General features: G+C 38.5%; 2 protein-coding genes across 6 annotated transcripts in view; one reads left to right on the top strand and one right to left on the bottom strand.

Annotated features, from left to right (window-relative positions):
• On the bottom strand, positions 1-9,605 carry gpr137c (G protein-coupled receptor 137c). The gene is made up of 8 exons (XM_058653601.1): positions 8,904-9,605; positions 5,381-5,430; positions 5,143-5,250; positions 4,872-5,010; positions 4,236-4,385; positions 3,668-3,793; positions 3,447-3,571; positions 1-3,353 (listed from the first exon to the last, which is right to left on the bottom strand). Exons 1-8 carry the CDS (start codon positions 9,276-9,278, stop codon positions 3,065-3,067), a joined length of 1,362 nt encoding a protein of 453 aa, XP_058509584.1. The 5' UTR covers positions 9,279-9,605; the 3' UTR covers positions 1-3,064.
• The window catches only part of txndc16 (thioredoxin domain containing 16), a 73,975-nt gene continuing 57,939 nt past the window's right edge, over positions 4,915-20,950 (top strand). For 3 of the 5 annotated variants that reach the window (XR_009242508.1, XM_058653588.1, XM_058653559.1), the window contains exons 1-16: positions 10,272-10,403; positions 11,444-11,624; positions 12,609-12,691; positions 12,774-12,847; positions 13,403-13,477; positions 14,201-14,322; positions 14,569-14,659; positions 14,889-15,057; positions 15,828-15,997; positions 16,323-16,383; positions 16,713-16,848; positions 16,928-17,071; positions 17,216-17,275; positions 17,537-17,741; positions 19,207-19,346; positions 20,088-20,172. Coding sequence is in view for 4 of the 5 variants with exons in the window: in XM_058653588.1 (XP_058509571.1) it covers positions 10,395-10,403; positions 11,444-11,624; positions 12,609-12,691; positions 12,774-12,847; positions 13,403-13,477; positions 14,201-14,322; positions 14,569-14,659; positions 14,889-15,057; positions 15,828-15,997; positions 16,323-16,383; positions 16,713-16,848; positions 16,928-17,071; positions 17,216-17,275; positions 17,537-17,741; positions 19,207-19,346; positions 20,088-20,172 (1,805 nt within the window). In the remaining variant the exon portion in view is untranslated. Of the gene's footprint in view, positions 5,051-10,271; positions 10,680-11,443; positions 11,625-12,608; positions 12,692-12,773; positions 12,848-13,402; positions 13,478-14,200; positions 14,323-14,568; positions 14,660-14,888; positions 15,058-15,827; positions 15,998-16,322; positions 16,384-16,712; positions 16,849-16,927; positions 17,072-17,215; positions 17,276-17,536; positions 17,742-19,206; positions 19,347-20,087; positions 20,173-20,950 lie in introns of those variants that run through there. The other 2 variants (XM_058653574.1, XM_058653566.1) reach the window with 2 other exon arrangements.

Below are 20,950 nucleotides of genomic sequence, written 5' to 3'. Positions count from 1 at the left end.
TTGGGAGCCACAACTTGATTTTATTAAAGAAGATCTGGTTCACACAAAAAAATAACACACCCACAAATGTAACTTTGATTTTAGCTGTAGTTTTGGCAAGATAAGTGATTAAGAAAAATAAAAAAATAAATAAAAATAGTAATGCTCTTTGGCTTCCATATTACCTGAACACCATATTCCTTATTTGCAGAAGTGCCTAAAAACATAAAATGTGTACAAAAATATGCTTGTATCAAGGAAAACATCAATCAGCCATGTTTAAACTAAGCTGGCCAGCTGCTGTCTTAACTTTATTCCTATGGTCCTCATAAACTTTTTAAGTGGTAAATTCAACCACATGACCAGCTGTGTGTGTGTGTGTGTGTTTGTGGGAAAAGTGAAAAAAAGACCCAGAGCAGCAAAACCCAATCAGGACGTTCATTTCTGTGCACAGGGATGATTTGGTGATTTTTTTCCAGAGGTGCTCATGACACCAGACCAAAACTGGTGAAGCAATAAACTGTATTTAGCTTAATATTTATACTACAACTTTTATAGATGGTTTATGAATATCCTGGCTCGCTTTTTTAAAAAACAGTGCAGTGGGCCTTTATTTAAACATGGTAGTGCTTTTCTTGCATACATTGTTAGTGATCTGTCACAAAATGTACATTCAGTATGGCCACAGACAAACAGTCATTAAAAAAAAAAACAATGAAATTAATTAAAAGGTAGAGCAAATAACACGTTTACACAAATATCACTTTGTAAAGAAAATATGACACTGACTTTTTGTACTCTGTGGCACAGAAACAAGACATTTTTCAGAAATAGTTTAAACATCTGGACCCATATTTAAAAGTGTCCTAGGAAACAAGACATGCTTTATTTCAAAGCATGGCCACCGTTGCTTTTTCTATAAATGACAGGAAACACAACCAGGCTTCAGAGTCTGATGTTTTCTCTCACTAATGGAGCAGTGTGTGGGATTTAGAGAGATAAACTGGCAGAAATGGAATATAATATGATTTTAATTACTTCAGATATATACATATAGCAGTTGTCCCAAAAGTCCACCATATTGCACCACTATTTTTCTGAAGTAGGGGGTATTAAGCCAAGATGACACTAAATCTCACACACTGAAACTTTAAAGCTGAAGTTTACATCACTAACAGACCGAGTTTCCGCAGAGTTGAAAGTCACATGGTCAGACAAACGTAACAAATACACATGTGCTGATATTGGTCAGCAAAAAGCAAGATGTTCCACTAAAGTAAATATTGCTGACAGACTGTGACTAGAATCATGATAGGAGAGAGGGTAAAGTGTAAAAAATAAACTTTAAAATCTGTGTAAAGTAAAAATCAATGTGAAATAAAAGAAAAAAAACGAAATCACTAATAAAACTACGGTAAACAAAAGCCTAAGGTCACACACACACACACCAGCTCCAAATGTCACTTGGACACACAAACAATTAAAAATATACACCATCCCACCATTTCTTGTGCAAAAATATTTTTCCTTCAGGAATGAAACTCTTGGATATGACAAAGTGTGATGGCACATTGATACGTCCTTTATCAAAGGATGATTAGTAACATAGAGTAGATGAAATCGTACATTCAAGCCCCATCGCTTTTTTTCTCTGAAGGCAAACTTCCAAGTGCAAATTGTTGTCTCGCAGCTCACAAAAAGATCCGATTTTTTGGTAAAATATATCGCTTTAAAGACCTTGTTAACAAACAGCTCTGTGGCGGATTCACTCACATAACGCACATCGACTTTTATCCACAATACGCCATAATAATAATGCAACTGTGTAAAAATCTTTGTGATTTGATAGTGAATGTAGTTGAAGTGTGACAGAATTTGGGCACTCCAGTCTTATGCTTTCACATATTTTACTTTGTTTATATAGTATAATTACAGTATGTGTAAGAAATTGGCATCTTATATATTTAAACCCAACAGCAGTGGGATGTTGGACCAGGTTTGTGCATCATATGACAGCTACATTACATGTTTTACGGCAGCAAGAATGAAATTTGATAACGTAACACTATATTAAACTGACCAGTATTTTGATTGCTATCAGTCCTGAAAACTGCACAAAAGCTTATTGTACATGTCAACCTGTACAAGAGTCCATGAGTAAAGAAAGACAGGGCAAGCAGACTAAAGTTTGAAGCTTGCAAACGGCATTCGTACGACTTTCGTACTATGTGTGGCACGAACATCAATCACAGTTTTGGAAACAATAATTGGCTAATAACAATATAATATCAGAAAGTCTGTGATGGAAGGGTCTGTATTTGATGGTTTTGTTGTTTTTTACAGACAGCCAGTGGCAAATTAGCAAAAGCTAATTCTTGTCTTAATGTTTTCAGACTTTAAAGTGAAATTAAACCACAAAAGCATCTTTTAATATCAGGATCAAGGTAGGGCCCTACATCCTTTACTGCCACCAAAATGATTTGTATAGGCTAATTTAAAAAATGACAACTTCCTGTGCAGTGGTGGTTCTACAAGGAGGAAACAAATCTAATTAATGTTACTCAGCATTGTATTCTAGTCCCCATTGATATGTCTACTACCCTTGGTCTCCTTCATCTTCATTTGTAGATGACCCTTGGACAAAAACACCAGCCCCAGCATAGGCCTACCAGTGAAAGCAGCCCAGAACCACTAATATCTATATGTGTACCGATTGACAACAGAAACATAAGCCACTTATGAACACCTACAGTTGCTATGATGATCTTGTACCTGATGATTGAGAGTTTGGTCTTTTTTATATTCATGCTAATTCTTTTATCCATGGGCAGTACTTTACCGCTTTCAGCAGACAGTGAAGTCTTCACACAGCACTTAGTCATGGAACAACAACTTCCCAGTCGCTGCTGATTCCACCACTTTTCTCCAAAAATAAATTGGCAAACTTATTTCCAGTACAGTATACGTATGCCCAACTCAGGGATTTTTCCAGATTAGCACTTTATAGCACACCTGCTTTTATGTTGACGGGGAAGCAAAACAAAGAATGCAAATGCAGGTGATCATGCTATAGTCTTTTGGACGACTAATTCTGTGGGGTGCAGAAATACGTTTGTGATCCGCAGTAATAATTTTGGGATGTGGAATAGTAGTTACTGTGATGATGGTGATGGTGGTGGTAGTTATTGTTCTGTGGGGTGGAGTAGTAGTTGTGATGGTGATGGTGACGCTGGATGTTGCCATAGGCGAAGAGGACAGGGGCGGTGGAAGAGGGCGGTTCCTGAGCGGACGCAGTGCCGGCTGTTAGGGTCCCGTTACACTGGATGGAGCCGTACCAAGTAGATGCACCCAGCTGGGGAGTGGTGGAGAGGAGGCTGAAAGACGGAGGTAAAACAGAAGTGAATTTTAAATTCTTAATTGATAAACATGTAAAGGGGCTGTCATTGTGCTTGTTTGTGTGTGCTCACCTGGCCCGATCAGCCCTACTGTTGATGCTTCTGGACAGATCATCGTCACTATCATAGCGCCGAGGGTTGTCAAAGAAGTAAGCTCTGGAGCTGAAACTGTGGCTGTTGATCATCCCTCCTGGAGCCTGAAAGACACAGCATGGAAACATTCAAGCATCGCTATGTTTTACAGCATCTGAAAAGCATCTGGCAGCTCATCTTATAATTTTTCCCCTCTATACCAGGTTTTGGTTGGGCCGCTGGACTCTGAAGAAAACCACCACTAAGCTGGTTGGTAGCAGCTCCCAGAAGAACAAAATGATCCCAAACACGATGTAGGCTTCACCACTGATCTCCTGCACATCAGCCTGTGATACATACAAACACACGACATGACGCACTTTTGAAGACACTCCGCTGATTTGTAGTCATCCACAGTTTTAAAGCTGCAGTAGGCAGGATGTCTAGAGTAAATAGTTCATTGCATTTTGACCTTGTCTTGTTTGATGAATCAAAGTAATTGAATGGCTATTGAAAGGGTATTGACAGACATACAATGATCAATGGCAACACAGAAGGGACTGACAGCTGTTCTATGAACAGATTAAATGTCAGATTATGCACACACATACATGACGGAGCTCTTTTTAATGGGCTGTCCATTTTAAGGCCTGAGCTCTGATGTAGGTCACACACACAGTTATTTATAGCCAAACAAAGCCCTTTACCCCACACTACTAATCTCATAAATTGAATTGTACACACACAGAGAGAGAGAGAGACACACACACACACACACAGAGACATTACCTGATCAGAAACACTGTACCAGCCACAGTTAAAGGGACTGGGTCTGTCCTGCGGGGACAGAGACACCACCACCAGGTTGTAGCAGGCTCTGGACGTGTAGAGGACAATCACCACGGCTCCTATGGCTGTGGCCTGGCACACTGACGTTCCCTGCAGGACAATTTATGGATTTCTGCCCATTGTGTTGTATGTTGACCAGAGTTGTGATTTAAGGAGTTGGTGGGCTACATAACTAAAAGGGGACCATTGTTAAAGTTCCACAGTGTAACAATTTGGTGAAATTTGGCCACAAAAAATAGGATTTTCTTTTTTTTTACGATACCATGTTTTTACAATAGCGAATAACTAATTATCTTTTGAGTTTTGGCACTAACTGAAGGCTACATAGGTTCTCCAACATGCTTGGAAGGGAAGGCTGAGGTGAGGGATATTCATCTGCAACACGACACTTCACCAATAAATGTATGAGGAATTTTTCAGAGGTGCTTTTTATACATATCAGAGTTGTGGGTCTGCAGCTAAAACATTACACGTCTCATTATCTCAAGCATTATAAACGTTATTCATTTCTCTAAACAAAGCAGAAGCGCAGTGATTTTGTCAACATGAAGGAAGTTATGTGTACTTGGTTTTTACCTTAGATTCAAGATAAACATTGGCAGATGACATCTTGGCAATCTTGAAGACGCAGACGGCCAGAGACACGGCGCACAAGACAAACAGACTGTCGTTGATCAGGACGCGGGCCAAGACCGCATGTCTGATACCCCCATCACTGGAGACAGAAAGTGTTTTCAGTGACTGCAGAAATTGCTGTAAGTCTTCACTGTTTATTCAAACAAAACCACTGAGATTTAGATAGAAATGTTCCGGTGACAGCTGTTGTTTGTTGTTGTTGTTGTTTTACCTTGGTGATTCGGAGTGCTCCAGCGCTTCTTGCACCAACAGTGCACATGTTAGGTTCACCACGAGGAAACACACACCGAGACACAGGAAGAACAAACGTAGAGGAATCCTGGAAAGTAGTGACAGACAGTGAGATGGTGTCCAAAAAATGATTTATTCATATTCTTTAATATTCATTAGAGTGCAGCTATTTACATAATATAAAACAACCCAAAAAGGTCAACACAGGGCAGACTTACTTGTATTTGGTAAGCTCTGGGGAATACTTGGCTTTAGCCTTAAACATCACCTAAACAAAGAACAGAAAAAAAGGTTATTTTTATATTTATATTTTAGAATGCCAAAAAAATAAACGTGTATTGGTATAATAATAAAATATTGTTAACACCACACACATACACATGCAGCACTTTAAAGACCAAGCAAACCAAGTAAAAATTCACATTACATAACACTGATACATAACAGATAATTTTTGCTGATAAATCACCAACAATGCTGAATATCTGCAACGTTTATACTGTAAATAAACATCTGTCTTGAGTAACACCCAAAGGAACCACAACTAATGAATATTTTCACAAGCGTCTATTTCAGTAACCATTAAAATAACAGCAACTGCCAGCTGCTTTGTTGCCAACGTGTTATCAGTCACTAGTATGTGATCTTAACAAACATAACACTGTACACAAGTCCAGTTTAAGTGTACAGAAGCCAGGACACTGGCCTTCACTCATCAAGTTCACCCCACATGTTTGCTTTTGAAAAAAAAAACAACAATCAGGTAAACACTAGAAATGTCGTAAATGCCCTTTTCTCGGTCTGATTAAGCTGTGAAGATTGCTCAACATCGTCAACACACACACACACGTACACACACACACACACACACTAAGCCTTTTGTGTAAGAATGTAGGCCAGAAGGAGGTAATGTGCAACCTCGAAATGTAGCATCCAGCCAACAGAACACCACTTGGTTACATACTCAATGTGCTCTGTGACTAGGACTGCCATTTATGATTATTCTCATCATTGATTTGATCTGTTCATTATTTTCTTGATGAATCTATTTGTTGTTTGGGTCCATGACATCTTGAAATCATGACATTATCAAAATGATTCAGTGTCAATTATTTATTTGTTTTATGGAGCAAAGAAACCAGAACATATTCACATTTAAGTAGCTGGGAAATCAGAGATCACGTTTTAAGCATCGAGTGGTTTTACCTCAGGCGTTTACGTAAAGTGGATCTAAATCAACATTTTCTTTACTATGACATGACTCAGCAGCTGACCAGTGCCATAAAGAAAGCAGAAGTTTTGAGAGTCATGCCTGACTCATCACAGAATGAACTATTTCCACACATGCATATGTGTATGTGTGTGTGTGTGTGTGTGTCAGATGGCAGACTCTAGAGTCTAGTCTCTAGAGATGAAGACAGTGGTTTTCAGCCTTGTTTCTCCTTCAGACAAAGCGATGTTGAGTTGTGACCACGTAACTTTTCCAGCAGTTGTTATAAGATCATGACTACAGGGGCTAAATGTTATGGATATTGTATAGTTTTGACAGACCTAATTTTAAATCTTCTGTTTCTAAATCTATACGTATAGCAGTACTATTGTGAACAATTTGCCAATGGTGCAGATTTCATATTGTTTGCAGTGACAAAGCGAAATGCCATGCCACGATTAATTTAGCTCAATTAAAGCAATACGATAATCAATATGCCGATACAAATATCCATATTTTAATTAATACATTATAAGGTCCCTGCCAGTTTCATTTGCCGGGCGTCTCATGTTTACAGAGGGGATGATACCACTTTTTTGTGTCCGATATCACAAATTCGAGCATCTACCAATAACGATATTAGTCCGACGCAGTCATTTAAGACCATTTATAAAATATGAAGCTGTGAACAACACACTTGTGCTGAGTCATTTCCAAGACATAATTCTCTAACTGTGTAACAAATGTTGTTCTCCCAAAACAGAAATAAACAGGCCAAACATGACTCAGCTAAAATGCTTTTTGCTTTTGTATCTTTACAGTCCGTGCATAGTGGAGCAGCAGACATACAGGATTTTTGGATTGTATCAGATTTTACATCTTCATCCGTCCAATATCCCCGATCCAGCGATTTTGACCAGTATCAGACTGATACTGATACTGACCGATACTGATTCCCATCTCTAGATAATGGCAGAGAAAGTTACGTTAAGAGATACCCCATCCACGTTCAATACATAGACGTTATGCACTTAGAGAAATCCTGCACTTTTTACTTTTCACAGACATTTTGCTTTCTTCAGTTAGACAGATATCGTGATGCATCGCTATATGACTATCTTACAATGTCTCGATCATCTCCGAATTGATGTATCGTGATATTGTTGGTATAATGGATCATGTGTTGAGTATCATATTGTGAGGTACCGTGTGATTCCCACCCCTACTCTGAGGCTACATCCATACTACTATGTTTTCATGTGAACAGTTCACATTATGGATAACTGCAATTGAATGAATTATTTGTGACGACAAAATCCCATACACATGAATAGGGAAAAGTGACAAGATTTATCTGGGGAAGAATGAAGTTATGGATATCTGAAATGTTATTTTTAGAGTTGATCTCCACAGGTTACTCATTTTATGGGAGGAGGGTTGATAGTTACTTCCTGCTCTAGAAGAAATGATGATATTACTCAGGTCTGACAAGGCCAGACATGAAACCACATGTAGGAAAAAAACTGTTCACCCAGGTGGAAAGTTACATGGTATTCCCATCATAGATGTAGATATATATTTTAAACCTATAATAGCCTTTATAGCAGAAATAGAAAAAAAACAAAGGAAAAAAAGGTTGCACTTGCAACATTAGTGACAAACATGTCTCGCACTGTGAGACAGTTTTATTTTAATTAAACAGGAGTTGTTTGTACGCTTTGTCTTTTCACAGATCAGTTGTTGTGCTACGATATTAAGTCAGGAGTCATGTGACACTGTCGAATTTATTTACCTATTTGCCACTCAACCAGTTGGATAAGGTTCCCCTCTAGTCACACCCCACACATGTGATGTGTGATGGAGATGCAAACTGTGTTATCCCTGGACAGGCTCCAGGGATAACACAGTTACTGGAGTGCTGTTTCCAAGTGAAGGTGTGTTCCTCACACACAAGTTCAAGATTTTAAGAACAAAATCTGCCGACCCACACGTTAACTTATATGTTATTGTTTAGTACAAACACACAGTGGTTGTGTATTCAGTGAGTCTAATCTAGCATTTACGTTTTTAGGTGGACAATTACTAAGAAAACAAAGCAATCAGAGATGGCAGACTTCACCCCATTCACGCAACAAGCCTCTGTCGGCCTCTGTTGGTCATATTGTGTATAAGTGCAAGTGCGGAAACACAAACAGACACACAGAGTCACTAAAAACAATACTTCACTTCTTCCTCTGTTTGTTACAGTATCTGTAGTCTGACCCCTAGGTGTCACTAATTCTTACACACTGGACCTTTATTACACTTGGTGATGTCAATGTGTGCTCTTAATTAGAACAGACCTGAACATTTGTTTGTGTGGATTATGTGTTGTGTTTGCATTGTGAAATCAACTGGAAATTTAATTTTGAAACCAGGTCAGACAAACAGAGATCTCTCCTTCGTTACTTCTCTATCACTCTCTCTCACTCTCTCTCTCTCTCTCTCTCTCTAACACACACACACACACAGACGAGAAAGAGAGTGTTTACCTGTGTGAAGTAGAGATTGAGCAGGCAGAGGGTGAAGAACTGCAGGCAGACGGGGCAGCAGTAGAGCAGCCAGTAGGCCAGAGGCTGCAGCTGGTTGGCCTGCACCACATTTTTAAAGTAGAAAGAGAAGAGGGTGGTCCTCAGCGCTGCCCACAGCAAACACAGAAACAAAAACACGCTCTGGAAGCTGAAGCGCTTGTGTCCGTAGTGCAAAATGAGCCACAGCTGCAGGTAGACGAAAACAAACAGGAGGGAGTAGAGGACAGTATAAATGGTAGTTAGACTGAGCTCCAGTGTTGGGGAGATTGCAGCTCCAGGGGACTCCTTCAGTGAGGTAAACAAATGGGAATTAAGCTCTTCTCCTGATGAAAACATCTCGCGTTAACACATGGAGGCTGAAACACTAAAACTGGGTCAGTCCAGGGCTTAAATCACCGTGGGTGACAGAAAGACCAGGGTATTCTAGAAAAAAATAGCCACAAAAGCTGTTTATTCGGAAAGCAAGTGGCATAATGAAGCTGCGCTCAGGTTTAAATCCACTGTTGAGTTTGAGAAAAAGGTGTACAATTTAAAGAAACGCAGGGTTAAAACAACAAGAGAGAAAACAAACAAGAGCGAGGTTCTTCTGTGATTCTCTGCAAAGCTGCTCTCTGCAAAAAACAACTTGAGGGGGAAAAAAACCTCCAGATCAGCTGTGATGCAGTTTTAAACCCGCCCCCTGCTCTACATTAAATAGGAAACTAGCGCCTCATGAGCCGCCATCTTGGCTCAACACTAGCTTCCGTTATATGCGAAACAGCTGACTCAAGAACCGCAGATTCGAGCCAGTTTCTGCGCTAAATCTTCCATGTGATTGAGTTGACCACGCCTACTTAACAAAATGTGCCACTCCATTGGTCAATCCTTTCACCCAACCTCCACAGCTTTCTCACGACATCGGTTCAAGATGATGTCAGCTGTAGAGGTGTCCGCCCTCTGCACGCTCGTGATAAGTCATTTGTTCAAGTCAAAAGAGCTCCCCAAACTGATTGGCTAAACAAAGTAAGTGGGCGTTTTCTATGAGGAAAAGTGGCATCAAAATAAGTTTGTACGTCAAGTTAGTGAGAGGTAGTAGCTATTTCATCAAAGCGGGTTTGCTTTCAAAATAAAAGCATACAATGTAATCGTTTATGGAACAACAACGTTGCAGAATACGAAATAATCATTACAGGAAACACGTTTATTTTTATCAATTAAATTGCATCACATAATCGGTTACGTGTGTATAATTACTGGTGCAATGGTAACCAATTTTCGATTATGGCCTTTATTTTTTAAATAATAGTCGGAAATATGTTCCCTACTAAACCAACTTGACAGTCACTGTTTCCTCGCTACATGAAGCATCATTATTTTATGACATACTTTCAGCTTTCACTGTGGGCCTCAGCAAAGTAACTTTGTCTATGATCTCTTGTCTGTGGCCCACATCTCATATGGACAAATGTAAACATGCATATTGTAAGTTTAGTGTGTTAACGTTTAGCAGCAGCACTAAAAACATGGAACATAAATGAGTTGGCAGCTAACAAGCATAGCTGAGGAATTAGCATTAACTACGTTCCTAATCAAAGCAGAAATTTAGGTTTTAGGACATTTTTTGGTGGTTTTGCTCTCGTAGAATAAGCCACTGCTTCTAAGTACTGCCGAAATGAGTCCCTCTCCATTTACCACGGATGTCACGGTGGTTTCTAGCGTTTTTGCTACTTGAAGTTAGCCTGACCTCGACTTTCTCAGGTAACAGCTCCATAAGCTAGCATGTTTTGTGTGTTTGCGTACTACTTTCCTCCCAACTCTGTAGTTTCATTCATTATACATTATAAAATTAGACCAACAATAGTTATTATGTGTAACATAGTTTAGGTCCCATGATATTACAGTGAGTCTTTATGTCAAACATTTAATTATTGGAATTAAAATGTGCATTTATGTGAGCCAAACCAAATTAATTTACTTTACAGACAGAATGCTCCACCCAATTACAATTGAAGTCCAAATAAATAAATAATACTATTTTTGCACAATAGGACTGCAACCAACAATTGTTTTCATAATCGATTAATCTGTTGATGATGTTCTCAAATGTCTTTTTTTGTTTGTTAACTACAAATTATTCAGTTTTCAATGATTTCTTTGTTAAATGGATCAAAGATTTCTTTGTTAAATGGATCAATATTCACATTTAAGAAGCTGGAAAAAAAACCCTCTAACCGATTATCAAAATAGTTTACGATTCATTTAGTAATCGATTAATAGTACTCGTTTCAGCCCTATTACACAAATATGATCTTGTCACTATTTATATTTCTCTTTATCGTCTTTAAAGAGTGGTCCCCATTACAAATAAAGACAATACTGACTTAAAGACACTGAGATTAGTCACCACTTTGAAAAAAAAGCTGCAAATGTAACTAGTTGTGCAAGCAGGAACGAAAGAAACAGATTCAGGTTTTTCACAATTTTGTGAATCATGTGTGTCAACAACATGTCTCTCCCCTCAGACAGCACAAGACAGCGTGTTCCTCATGATGTGGCTGTGTATTTCTGCTCTCCTGCTGTGGACGGAGTCAGGACAATGTGCAGAGATGACCAACACATCAGAGCTAATCCAATACACCACTGTGGACTTCTTCGAGAAACTGCATTCTGGGAAGATGATGTTTATCTATTTTGAGCGTAAAGGTAGTAAGGGCGTTCACTCTGTGTTGCAAGTAAACACTTAATTTCCTTCCATGTTTGTATGTGTGATTAGCTTGTTCTTAAGCCGGATTGCAGTAATTTTCTATCATTAGAAATTAGCTGGTTAAATAAGCATATACTGTAGTTACTTATCAGACATGTTATTTTGCACATGACAGGTTTCAAATATGTTAACAGTAGCCAACACCGGGCTGTGATGACATCACATACCAGCAGTCTTTGAGAAACTGCTGACATAAGTACCTGGAGTTGATAAACGTATATGTAGGGATGAGTTGATGAGAAACTCAGTATAGGTATGGGTTTGGTATGGGCCAAAATCAGTGGATTGAATTGGAAAAAATAAATTAAAGTCAAGTACAATCTATCAACCCACAATTTGGATTAAAGGGTTCACTGAACACTGGAAATGTGCTTTAAAGAGTTGTGACAAGGATGCAAGTTAGAGCTGCAAATGTCTTCCAATGCCGTTTTTGAAATGGCTGGTTATCCCTATGTGTTTAAAGCAACAGCACAAATATCACATTTAGAGTTAAATTGTTTAAAAGTGGTAAAATACTGTATCGGACTGTTATTGGGATTGGGATATTAGTGTTATTTCAGGCATAAAAGTAGTGGTATTGTGCCATTCCTAGTTCTATGTGTGCTCATATTACACTGAAAACACAATTTACAGAAAAGGTAGATGATAGATTAAGTTTGAAGGGTTATCTGTAAAAATGTGTGCCATTGTGTGTAATGCATTTAGTGTAATGCAATCTGGGTTTTTCCAGGAACCTTTGGTGACTCTGATCATTTTTATTTAAAACAATTATGTTCTAAAACATTTATATTGAAATGTTAGGAGAAGTTTATTCATTTTAATAAACATGTGATGGATAAGTGCTCCTAACCTTATGTTGTAAGTGGTATTTAACTGAATTTATCAAGGACAACAGCATGTAACTCGGCTCCTTTTGTCTCCAGTTTCTCCAACCATCTCGCTCTTCTTGGTGGAGCTGGAAAAGTCTGCAGAAGTTCTCCAAGACTATGGTGTGCTGGTTGGGAAGGTAACTATTACTTCAAGATTTGAATAGACACATGCATGTGTGTGTGGCAGATCACTACTGTTTGTTTTTTGTTTTTTCTTAGGTCAATTGCAACAAAGAGGTGGTTCACACTTACTGCACAGATGAAAGACGACTACACACAGCTTTTCTGTTCAGGTACTTCATAAAGCATGAAGTACTTGTTGATAGTTACTCAAACAAAATCAATGTTAGAGATTTCTAAGGCAAATTCAAGTTGTCTTGTGTTTATTATTATTTTCATTTCTTTGTGTTTTATTCAATTGATAATGTAGGTCAGACTAAATCAAAAAAATGTCTGTCATGTCTGTTTTTGTTTTTCAGTTTCAACATTGACTGAACAACATCTGAAAATGTGTCTGTAAACAGGCAAAAGTAAAATAATAGCCTATTGATAAACATTTCAAATCATTTGCTATAAAATAAATGCTAGATTGATATAGATTGGCTTTTACTCCTGAGAAAAAGTTAAGGAAAGTAGTTTTTTTGGACAGAAAACAACAATCACTTATTACACTTAGAAAAATTGTGCTAATTTGAAGTAAAACATTCAAAGACAGTTTTTTTTTTACAGCTGTCAGTATGAATGGAAAATTCTCTGAAACAGATGCTACCTCAACATTCCCATTTTCGTGAAGGAGGATTTACTTCAGGTCTGTTGGTTTTCATCTCTGCCTGTGTTTTTTGTGTCAGAGGGGGAAAGGAGTTCTTGGGTCTGGACTTGGACACCGTGTTTGACGTGAACTCCATCGTCTCTGAAGTTCTCTTGTAAGTGAGCAACACAGTTATAATGTAACAGAGCCCTGTGAAATTTTACATACACTGAACAGATAATCAAATTACAAAGGATATTTTAAACACACACAAAGCTCAAAACTACCTACAACAGCTAATAACATATTTAGAAATTCATTATAAACAAACATAATGTATATATTTGACTGCATTTACAAATGATTTGCTGGATGGTGGCTAGGGCAGGACAATATGGCCAAAAGCTTAAAAGAACATGAAAGTTTTAAATCAGCCAATATTGATAATTATAACAGTAAATGTCAGACAAAAAAAAAGATTTTTTAAGCTTTTTTTTGGACAGTACACATTACATCCTTATATCTGAGGTAAAACATTCATAGCAATTATGTGTCCTCAAGGTGTGTTTGCACAAATCTTTATACATTACATAGATTATATATATATATTCAACCTTTGTTATTTTCGAAAATTATATTGTGATATATTGTTACCGAATTACTGCCCAGCCCTACATACTGCTATGTTTTCCTACTGAATATTTTTTATATCAATTGTATTATTGCTGTATATATTTATTAATAGATTGGTTTGACAGAATACTAGGGCATAATGTATTTCATTGCATTAAGTATTATTTATAAACTTTGATTATATAATTTCAAGAACACTGTTATGTGAATAACCTCAGGTTGATCAGTGACTTTTAGTTATTTTCTTTTCTCTTTTCTCTCTCAGTGCCATTCTGCGTGAAGAGGTGAGGTATGTCCACACAGATGCTGACCTCGTGGCCATGGAGAAGGCAGCCAGGGGGCAGAAGGATCTTGTGCTGGGTTACGTCCAGAGTCTGGGAACACATGGTATGAACAAGGAGGAGGGAATGGATCCCAAGGCAGGCAGCGTAAAATCAGTGTGAAGAATGTGGCTGACTAATTAAAGTAAAGTGTTAGTAATGGTAATGATGTGAGATGATGACTGTGATGTATTTAACACCTGATTAAATGCCTCATGGATTGTATTGTGTGAGGAGACATCATCTGTCTGATTGACTCTAAAGTGACTCGTCATGTTCATTGTATTGTCTCTGACTGATTGCTTTACTTTAGAGCACAGGTCGATGATGGAGATGGCATATGTGTATGGATCCAAATACCAGTTCATTCTAATAACAGGGGGACCAGTTCTAAAATATTTGGGGTATGTTTCTTTCCTTTTCTTACGCCAGGCTTCACACTTAAGCTAAGATGTTGTTCTACTTTGTTTGCTTAGTAAGTTTCTGCTTCATTATGCGATAATGCACGCTCTGGCTGGTTTGTCTGTTCAGCCTCTATAAAACAAGGCCCTTGCATAAAGTACATAATATAAATGGTTGGTCAGAGTCAAAGTTTTTATTTGCTTTATCTCTCCATCTCTGTCTCCTCTGCAGCGTTAACGAATTGTCTCACACGTCTCAAGTGTGGTTCCTCCACTGCAGAGTTCACAGTGGGCTCACGACCTCGACGACCTCTGAGCGTTGCCCTTTGACTCATATGAGGAAACCTCTGTCCGTCCTCAGCCTCCACTCCTTCCTGCAGCTCATGGAGTCTCCACTGGTGGTAAGTAAGATGGAGGCCTGAATATGTGTGTGTTGTAGTTTTTTAAGTGTGTGCCTCCTCAAAATGAAGCTTAAAAAGCCTGTTTTTTTTCTTACTTTATTACAGTGACTTCTATGTAAATTAAGGTTGGATGACATTCATTAACAGTTATGTGTGTCAGGAATATGTTTAGCTTCTACAGTATGTGGACTATGGTCCTCTAGTGGGGAGTAATGGTACTGCAGGTATGCTTTGAGGTCATTAAAATGAATAAATAAACTTTAACTTTTTGTAATTAGAATTAAAATCACCATTAAATATTAATGATACGTTTTTAAAAAAGATAACATTTTTCCATTGAATTCTGATGACGCAATGGCTTTAAGGTGGTAAAATTAATGTATGAGTTTTAAGGCAATGCATGTTTTATTTGTATAACACATTTCATACACATTCATACACAGGGGAAACTCAATGTACTTTAAATTAAAAATAAGATAACGATTAACAGTTGGAACATTAAATCACACAATTTTACCAAACCCACAATAAAAGAGAAAGAAAACAGAAAGCTAGGGTAAAATAGAGCAGAAAAAGTGCAGCAGAAAACAATAATTGACTTTAAAATTATTAAAAGAATCTACAGTGCAAGGGAAAGATTCAACTTTTAATTTCACAGATGATGGCATTCAGATCACTTGTTCAACATATTATGTTTATTCATTGATCAGATTGTTCAACAGAGGCAAAAGCAATTGTGAATCCTAACTGTTCAATTTCTCCACTGCCAGTCTGAAGTGTACGAAGACCCATCCTTGGTCCCGCCCCCTCCGTTTCCATACCAGGGGACTCCACAGGTCTTCCTGTTCTCCCGCCTGCCCACCAAACACCTGGACATGGACACGGCGACCACTCTGGCCTGGAGGCTCCGAGGCATCGCTCTGCTGCTGCTCGTACACAGGTGTGTTACAGCTATAGGTACACGTGTGAGCTTGGACCGGAATATTTTGTCACTGATGTTTTTTTGGTTTGTTTTTATGGTAGTTTCAGTTTGCACATATAGAGCACTTTTCATACCCTAAGCCAGATTCACAGGCTGCACAGGAACATTTAAAAAACAACAAGAAAGAGACAAAGTTGTTTAAATATAAATACAAAGTTAAAAATTACAAATCATGACACATTTTCAAAACAAGCATAAAGGAGGAAAAATAATTAATAAGGTTAAAAGAATATCACAATATAGTAAATGAGCTGCACCCTGAACTCTGTCTGTCTGTTTTCAGGCAGAGTCCTGCAGTGAAAACTCCTGATGAATATAACGCTGCTTACAGACTGCCTGAGAAGGTACGATGGTCACAAACCATTTACTGAACAGGGATTGTATGGGTGCTTGAAATCCTTGAAGATACTTGAATTTTACTGTTGTGTTTTGCATGCTCTAAGTTTGCAAAAAGTGCTTGAAAATGAGTGAAATAGTGAATGTATTTCTCCTAGAACAAATAGCCAATTGCCGGAATAGTTTGCATATTTACTGGAGGAATAAAATAGTTAGAGAGTCTAATTGTTCCTTGGAAAAAAAATGAAAATTGACTCCTGAATTTGACAATGATAAATTAACATTGTACATTTGACCTGTTTGTAATGAATGTGTATATGTGTGTTTGCACTTCAAGAGTTTAGAGGTGAAGTATATGACCCTTCGCAACCTCGATGAGGTGTTAGAGCTTTTTACAAACAAAGAGAAAGAAGAGGAGGAAGATGAGGGAGACAATGAAGAGGAGGAGGAGGAGGAGGATGAATCAGATTTCGGTAAAGTGTAAAATGGATAGAATACGAATGAATGATAAGGGAGACTGTATAGTACATGCCCTTCTGTGTCTGTCTCTAGCCCTGGACGATGAAATTGCATCAGCTGTCTACAAAAACAGAGGCAGCTTACTGGACACGGACTCAGTTACCCAACTAACCTCTGAAAACTTCCATGCTGCAGTAGCACAAAGTGGCCTGACAGTGGCGCTCTTCTACCTCAAATGTAAGAAACTCCTCTGACTTGTGCTCCTGATTGGGAGACTTCAGTAGTGCAGTGTTCACACTTGTTGCAAATGATAACAGCTCTGTCTGTGAAGGGAATCAGTCGATGTATGAATTTAACTGCAGCTAATCTTTTAACCACCAGGGGATGCTGTTTCCATGGCTTTTCTCAGCTCTTTCATTGAAGTTGCAGAGACGCTTGCAGGTAAACAACAGCAGTGTCTCCACTTGTGAACCACTGCTATTTGATGATTCACAGAAAAGTTAGTGTAGTTCGTACAGATAGTGTGATATCTCTAATGCAGTTTCCAGCTTGGTAATACAATTGTAACATGTAAGATTAAAATGTTTTAGTAATACATTTTATTTCCAGTGCTTGTAATGAGAGTGATCTTAGGTCACATCAGTGTTAAACCTTCACCTACTAAGTGACATAATGTTTCACTGGTCATCAAAATCTCCTCAGATGCTGAGGTTAACGATGTACAGATGAGCACAGTCGACTGCGGGGAGTGGACCGACCTCTGTGCCGCTGAGCCAGGCAGCTCGCTCCCTGTTCTGTTTCAGCCAATCACAGTCTTCCCAAGCATCCTGGTGTTCCGCCCACAGGAGTCGGCTCAGCACTACAGAGGCATGCTGGGTAGCAAGGCGCTTTATCGCTTTATTATGCTGTAAGACATTCTCGATCCCTCCACTTAAAACATGAGTGAATCTCAGTAGGAGTTTTAGCAAATATTATACTTGGGGTGGGGGGAGAAGAAATCCCAGGCTATTTCATTGCAATGTTCTCAGAAAGATACACACGTTACAAATTGGAGGCATGGTATTTGGAAGCTTTGGGAATTTACCACACAAGAAAATTCTAGTGAAAGATGCTATCATGTCGTATCATGGGAAATATAGGAGCTAAAATTAAAGATATCTCTGCCTCTGCTGCTTTGATTTTGATCTGTCTCTGTCGACTGACTCAACTTAACACAAGACTAAATCAACACCGATTTCCTGGTGTATCCATTTACTTTTACATAGATTTTTAGGGAGTATAGTGTCCAAAATGCTTATCCAAGCAATTGCATAGAGTGCAGCAGTAGAATAAACAAAATGCCTGATGATCATCAATGTAAAAGCAAACAACAACCAAAGTACGCAGCACTTAAAGACAGTAAATATTCTGTTGCTGCCAAAATGTCCATATATGATAAAGAAGGTAACGGAAACATCCCACCCTCCCTACAGGGATGTTTGTCTTGGACACTGTTGCAACTGCACAAGAACATTAAACAATTCCGGAGAAAAACAACCACAGACTGATTTACAGAGAAGGACTGAACAAAAGTGCACATGATTTTATCTGAGTTTTAATGACATAAAATGAAAAACTCCGGGCGTGTGTCACCACTTGCTTTTTTACATCAGTACAGCAAAATACTGGAAACTCATTTCCCACATATAAACATGTGCGAAACATAAATTATTTGTTGAAATAAACCGATGTCTATTTGAGTTTGGAGGAGACTCTGCTGCTGCTCAAGCTCCAACAGAGCTCAACATACTGTTCATGTGGGTTCATTCAAACCCGCTGAAACAGCAGGAAGAAACTGAAATTCATCCTGGGGAACACATTTCCCATGTTTTCAGTATTCTTAGCAGCAGTCATTGTTTATACTGATGTGCAGTCATGTTTTCTATAACTTTTTCCACAGAGACATCTCTCTGTATTTTTCCCCCCATCATGCCTTGATTGGTGAGCAATCTCCTCTGACTATGAGACCAATCAGACCAAGATGTTGGAGTCATTTTCTTGTAAATTTACACTCTATTGTTCAATTTTGTATTTTCTGCATGTGTTCCAACAAGTTAATTGAGAACTAGTTGTACTGTATAAAGTTAAAGTTTAATTTTATTAATCCCCTTAGGGAAAGTATTCCTCTGCATTTTGACCCATCCTAGAATTAGGAGCAGTGGGCTGCCACACTGAGTAGCGCCCGGGGAGCATTGGGAGTTGGGTACCTTGCTCTGTATAGTCATTATAGCAAATGGAATGGTGATAATTTTGCTTTTTTTTTTCTTTATAGTTACAGTATGTATGGTACTGTCTATCTACTCACACATGTCTGTACTCCATTGTTGAACCAGGAGCCGTCCTGCTTCTCCTGCACCACTGTCCAGCCAGGAGGAAGTGGCATCATTTCTCCAGGAAGTGCCTCACCTTGAGCTGGCAGGTTATAAGAAACCTGACAGAGTGCTGGGACTGTTTAAGATGCAAACGCATGCAGGTGAGGAGGCTCTGTGTGTGTGCTGGCTGATGCATTCATCACCGATGCCTGATTGACGCCTCATATCAAATTTAGGACTTTATTTAACACCAGAATTTTTTTTTTTTTATGTCAATAAAGCTACACTTACACTTAATTTGTTATTATCTAATTGGTACGAACAAGTCACAATATAGTCTCGCGTTAAGTACGTTTTTCAGGTCTGTGGAGTTATCACAGCAGGACTTACTTTATCATATTCATGTTGATTGCAAGGTAAACATAAGAAAGATGGTGTTAATGCTATAGAAGAACCGACCAGGAATGTGTGGTTGTACTTGTACCGGTCACCGTGGCGCCTGGCTGGATGACAGCACACTGTGGTCCAGCAAAAGATGAGCTGGGTTCAACTTGGCAATGTGCTAATGTCAGTCTGATCCCTACAGAGTTTTTCCTCTGTGTATGAAATTAAAGTGCACTGTGCATGTTCATAGGGAAAATGTCACCCAGGGCATCGCTGTGTTTTTTTTTTTATAACAATGGATCACTATGGATATATTAGGCTTCAGATACAAACAGGACTTGTAAGCAGAATTAGTGAATTGTTTATTTAGGTTGTTTCACTTTGGCAACACAAGAAAATATGGAATATTCTGTGGAAGATGGAAAATATGATTTAAAAAATATGAAATTGTACTAAAACAGTTTTTAAATGCTTTCTAGAAAATGTCACTGACTTTACAAACTTCTTCATCTCTCTAGGAGTTCCTGTGTTTACTAAAGCAGCAAAGTCACTGAGAGGAGAGGTGCTAACTGGACTGCTGACGGATGGACTGGCAGAGAAATGGTAACAGCTCTGATGACACCTCTGTCATTTCTAGCTGTGTCCCTGACAATCACCTCTGTGTGCTACTGAGTGTTACTCTCTGATTTCATTGTATACGGTTCTCATTTGCTCAAATTTTGAGGAAATGACAAAACCTTGTGTTACCGAGGTATGATAAGGACAAAGGTGTGATCTCTGAGATTAAAGCAGATTTCCCACAGCAGATTAACACATCTACAGTGAAATTAGTTTTTTTGGTGGGTAGAATTATCGACATTTATATTTACATGCTGCATTACATTCTACCAAGGACCTTCTGAGAACATTTTGAGCTCTCGAAAATAACATCATTATTGCCAATGTTAAAATACAGCGGTGTAAATAAGCCAAGCCAAGTCAGCTACAGACTTTTTTTTACAGGAGGCAGATTTATTCCCAATAAGATGAGTTGCTCTCTCCTCATTCTCCTCTTCCTCACATACACTTCACATAATGGTATAGTGAAAATTACATTAGGATTGAGTGAGAGATAATGTGACTCTTAATTATTATTATGGATTTTTGTTATTTGTTTCATTTGCTTCACACTCCGCTCAAAATTCCTCAGCTCCACTCCGATCATATACCCTGGTATATACAGTAGAACAATAGTTATGATTTTCCACCAACAGAGCAAGCTCCACAGTTTGAGAACCATGGTTTTAGAGCAATTCATCAGGGCATCCGCTATCTTGATTTGAGCAAGGCCACCCTGTAACCTTTTACAAGTACACTTGAAAACTTGGGTTTTACGTAGAAG

Source organism: Solea solea, chromosome 2 (genome assembly GCF_958295425.1).
Source record: "Solea solea chromosome 2, fSolSol10.1, whole genome shotgun sequence".
NCBI lineage: Eukaryota > Metazoa > Chordata > Actinopteri > Pleuronectiformes > Soleidae > Solea > Solea solea.
The sequence above is the reverse complement of the archived record's forward strand: the minus strand, read 5'-3'. Positions and strand labels throughout refer to the sequence as shown.